Source organism: Pyrus communis, chromosome 15 (assembly GCF_041283825.1).
Source record: "Pyrus communis isolate YQ-2024b chromosome 15, ASM4128382v1, whole genome shotgun sequence".
Lineage (NCBI taxonomy): Eukaryota > Viridiplantae > Streptophyta > Magnoliopsida > Rosales > Rosaceae > Pyrus > Pyrus communis.
The window spans coordinates 36972717-36977585 of NC_142579.1; the positions used below are offsets into that span (position 1 = coordinate 36972717).

The following is a 4869-nucleotide window of genomic DNA, read 5'->3' on the forward strand; positions in this document are numbered from 1 at the left end:
TGATTTAGCAAACCTTGATGTGAAAATTCCTGACGAGGATAAGGCACTATGTTTGTTAAATTCATTGCCTGATGATTATGATCATTTGACAGCTACTTTGTTGTATGGAAAATCCGAGGTGAAACTTGATGAGGTGTCTGCGGCATTGGTGAATCATGAGTGTCGTAAGAAGGAACTGAAGACTCACAATTCACAAACCGAGGCATTTGTTGCAAGGGGTCGAACAGAGGAAAGAAAATCTGGGAAGCGGGGAAAATCTCGTTCAAAGTCACGAGGGAAGTTTCCTGCTAAAGATGAATGTGCCTTTTGTCGCCAAAAGGGTCATTGGAAGAAAGACTGCCCCAAATTGAAGAACAAAGAGAAGGAGAAAGCGGGTTCTGAAGCAAATATTGCAAAATCTGGAGATGATGATTTTGAGTTTGCTTTGGCTAGTTCATCTGCTGATGGTCACTCCAAGGAGTGGATTTTGGATTCAGGTTGCACCTATCATATGTGTCCCATTCGAGAATGGTTTTCTAATTTCGAGGAGCTGGATGGTGGAGTTGTTTTGATGGGTAATGATAATGCCTGCAAAACCCAAGGGATAGGCAAAATCTGTTTGAAGATGCATGATGGAACAGTCAGAGAATTAAGTGATGTTCGGTATGTACCAGATATGAAGAAAAATCTTATCTCACTGGGTGCATTGGAATCCAAGGGTCTCAAGATCACCATGAAGGGTGGAGTTCTTAAAGCTGTTTATGGGGCACTAGTGGTGATGAAAGGTACAAGATGAAATAACTTGTATTTCTTGCAGGGGAGTACAGTTATTGGTGAAGCAGCTATCACCGAAGCTGCTGACGCAGATAGCACAGACACCACGAGGTTATGGCATATGCGTCTTGGGCATGCTGGTGAAAAAGCGTTGCAAGGATTGGTGAAGCAAGGCTTATTGAAAGGTGCAAAGGCATGCAAATTGGAATTCTGTGAGCATTGTGTGTTGGGTAAGCAAACTAGAGTAAAATTTGGCACTGCTATTCACCACACTAAAGGCATTCTTGATTATGTTCACACTGATGTTTGGGGACCTTCCAAGAATGCATCTTGGGGAGGTAGCCATTATTTTGTCTCTTTTGTTGATGACTTCTCTAGAAGAATATGGGTGTACATCATGAAGCGTAAAGAAGAAGTCTTGAAGATATTCCTGAAGTGGAAAAAGATGATTGAAACGCAAAGCGGTCGAAAGATCAAGACTCTCAGATCAGACAATGGGGGTGAATATAAGTCTGATCCTTTCTTGAAATTTTGTCAAGATAAGGGTATTGTGAGGCACTTCACGGTTAGGGAGACACCGCAACAGAATGGGGTGGCGGAGCGCATGAACCGTACTTTGCTTGAGAAAGTTCGGTGTATGTTGTCTAATGCTGGATTAGGCAAGGCATTTTGGGCTGAGGCACTCACTTATGCAAGCCATCTCATTAATCGATTGCCAGCTGCTGCGAATGAGGGCAAAACGCCCATGGAGGTATGGTCTGGTAAATCTTGTACTGATTACAAGTTTTTACATATATTTGGTTGTCCTGCTTACTATTATGTCAGAGAAAGCAAGTTGGATCCAAGAGCAAAGAAAGCTCTATTTATGGGCTTTAGCACTGGCGTGAAGGGATACCGACTCTGGTGTCCAGATGAGAAGAAATTTGTTGTAAGCAAAGATGTGACCTTTGATGAGGCTGCTATGGTTAATCAGAACAAGCATGAAGGTGAAACTGAAACAACCGAGACCATGAGTAGCTCAAAGCAGGTGGAGTTACTGAAGACTCCAGTTGTTCCAGTAAGGTCTGATGTTACAAACACTAGTCCTACAGTTAATCATGATGATGAGGACGAGGATGATGAAGAAGAGGCACCTACCCAAGAGCCTCCACAACAACAAGACTATATTGCAACCAGAAGATCGAGAAGGGAAATTCGAAAGCCTGCTCGATTTACTGATATTGTGGCATACGCACTTCCCGTTATTGAAGATGATATTCCATCCACCTACAAAGAAGCTGTCATGAGTTCAGAGTACGAGTTGTGGAAGAAATCTATGGATGAGGAGATGAAATCTCTTCATAAAAATAAGACTTGGAAGCTGGTTCAGTTACCAAAGGGGAAGAAAGAAATTGGTTGTAAATGGGTGTATGCCAAAAAGATGGAATCTTTGGGAAAAGACAATGTAAGATTCAAAGCCAGATTGGTAGCTAAAGGCTATGCTCAGAAAGAAGGCATTGACTACAATGAGGTATTTTCTCCTGTAGTAAAACATCTTATATTCGTATTCTGTTGGCTTTGGTTGTGCAGTTTGATCTTGAGTTGGCCCAACTTGATGTCAAGACTGCGTTCTTACATGGTGATTTGGAGGAAGAGATTTATATGTCTCAGCCAGAAGGTTTTAAGGTTGCTGGAAAGGAAAATTGGGTTTGCAAATTGGAAAAATCATTGTATGGCTTGAAGCAGTCTCCAAGACAATGGTACAAGCGATTTGATCGATTTACGATCGGGCTTAAGTTGCTCAAGTTTAAGCACTGCTTAGACTTGATTGGCATTTGTAAAATTTGTTGATTGCCCCATAGGGGAGTGGGAGACGACTATTGGGAATTCTAATTAGAGGGTTTGCGCCAAGGTGGAGATTGTTGAATATTGGCTCAAACAAAGTAGTCTAAAACCAACAAATGATGTTGGCTACTTTTGTGGTCAAAATTGATGGTTGCGATGCTACATGTGGGAAACAAAAAATGGATGCTCTTATGCCTAATTTGTGGTCAAAGAATGGATGCACTTATGCCTAATTCTTTTTGACTTGATGAGAGGCCTTTGGCCTATAAAAGGAGGTGTAGGCATAACTCAAAAACAACAAGGAAGAAAGAAAAATAGCAAGAAGCCATTCGGCATAGAGAAGAATTTTCTCAAATTGTCTTGCTTTGTATTTTTGGTTTTCTCTTCCTATTGTAAGTGTGAGAGTTTGGGTTATTCGGGTCTTTGGGAAATTGAGTGATAAACACTACTGTATGTTCTCATTGATTATAGTGGAATACTCCGTCGTCTCCAAACTGGATGTAGGCATTGCCGAACCAGTATAAATCTTGGTGTTCTTGTTGGTATTGTTCCATTTATCTTTTGTCAGTTATTGTGGTTTATTTTCACTCACACTTGGTTGACGCTTCCGCACAACATCCCCTCGTGAATTTTATGTCAAATAAACTGCTGTCTTTTCCTACCTCAAACTTGACTCCAGCCTGGAGTAGCTCTGTCACGTTGGGAGTGGCTCTGATGATCCGTCTGTCAATTGGGCGTAGCTCTGTCACGTTGGGAGTAGCTCTGGTTATAGGTTTCTTTTCTGGTTCCAACGGCAGGTATAGAATTCTTATCAGATCAACAAAATGTTGTACTCCAGAAGAACATATCTTGTCAATTTTCTCTTTTTTCCCTTCTGTATCGATTTCGCTTTGGAAAAGAAAGTAGGAAATTTCAAGTAACGGAGGCAGCTGAAGTTGAAGTTGAGGAGGAATAAGTTTGAAAAGATCTTGAAGAATGAAGAATGGCAGCTGATTTTCAAGCAACTTCAAATCTCGAGACACATCCCATATCATCATAGGTTTGCTGAATACGTAATCATATTCGCCATCTCCATAATTGGAGTAATGAAACCTCAATAAGAAATCAATGATGAAGGCGGCATCCACTAAAACAATTCTCACAAATTCGTCCGTGCCAAACACAATGGGTTCTGCATAAAAACCTCGCAACCTTTCCTCTTGGTCCTGTATCTTTTGTATGCAATCAGACAATCCTACCCCGGTTCGAGATAGAAAATGTCGTAGGTACCTTATTTTGTGCTCTTCCATGGCTTTTAAGGGTTCCTCGCCATGGTGAAGTGGGCCTATAGAGACTACATGGGGTGTATATGCTTTCTCATTTACTTGCCGTAGTCGCTCAGGAACTCTGTAGATACACCCCTCAGGGGACAGGTCAGACAAGTTATCCAACATGTTTTTTATGTCACGTGCCATTTTACAGGCTATCTATATCTGCATTGATTCAAATATTTCATTAGGCACACAATCAACTAAGATACTTCGTGCAAATTTTGTAAGAAACATAAAAAAACCCCGCCAAATGCCTTCGGAGTTATTGTGGAATGTTGCTACTAAATATTTATATGAACCCTGGTTGCATGTGGTTTAATATCCTAGTAGATTTAGTATTGAGTTTTTACCTATATGTCTCGGGTCGAAACTCCCTGCTTCCCTGAATTATTGTAAGAGTTTCAAATTCTCCTACTTCTCTTAATAATAATAAAATTAATAAAAAAAAAGTTTTCATATTAACCCTGACGAGCCATGGACAAGTAGGAAAGGGAATCGAACTCAAAATCTTGTGAGAATGAGTGCCGTGATAATTATTTTAATGTCAATAACAGTACTTCCCATCGAAAATGGAAAAAAAAAAAAATGAAGTGAGTTTGCATCTGCTTTGTATATGGAAAACAAACAAGTTTGTACAGTTAATTTGCCTTCCATAGATAACTAAGAAAACTCAATAATATTACTTGCTCTCTGCTCTGGTATTTGAAAAATAAATTTTATTTTAACAATAGCACAATGATAGGCTGCCTCTATATAACCATTTTTTCTTCAATATGTTTTTGTAGAAGGTGTTTACTTGGCTTAATTAAATTAATGTCATGATTCATGTAGCTACCTAACCTTTTCTTTCTTTGCACTGATGGTTGTTTGTCCTGGTTACGAAAATTCCCTGTTCCTAAAAAAAAAAAAAAAAAAAAAAAAACCAAAAGTGGTTGATACTAATTCTCCAATTAATAGGATGACGATCCTCAACGGATACTTT

The 4869-nt window shown here is 39.7% G+C and overlaps 1 protein-coding gene across 1 annotated transcript; it reads right to left on the reverse strand.

Moving 5' to 3' along the window:
* Nucleotides 1-2457: 2457 nt before the first annotated feature.
* On the reverse strand, nt 2458-4031 carry LOC148690957 (UPF0481 protein At3g47200-like). Its single transcript, XM_088685057.1, has 2 exons — nt 3194-4031; nt 2458-2546 (listed from the first exon to the last, which is right to left on the reverse strand). The coding sequence occupies exons 1-2, from the start codon at nt 4029-4031 to the stop codon at nt 2458-2460; spliced, it is 927 nt and encodes a 308-aa protein (XP_088541183.1).
* Between the last annotated feature and the right edge of the window lie 838 nt (nt 4032-4869).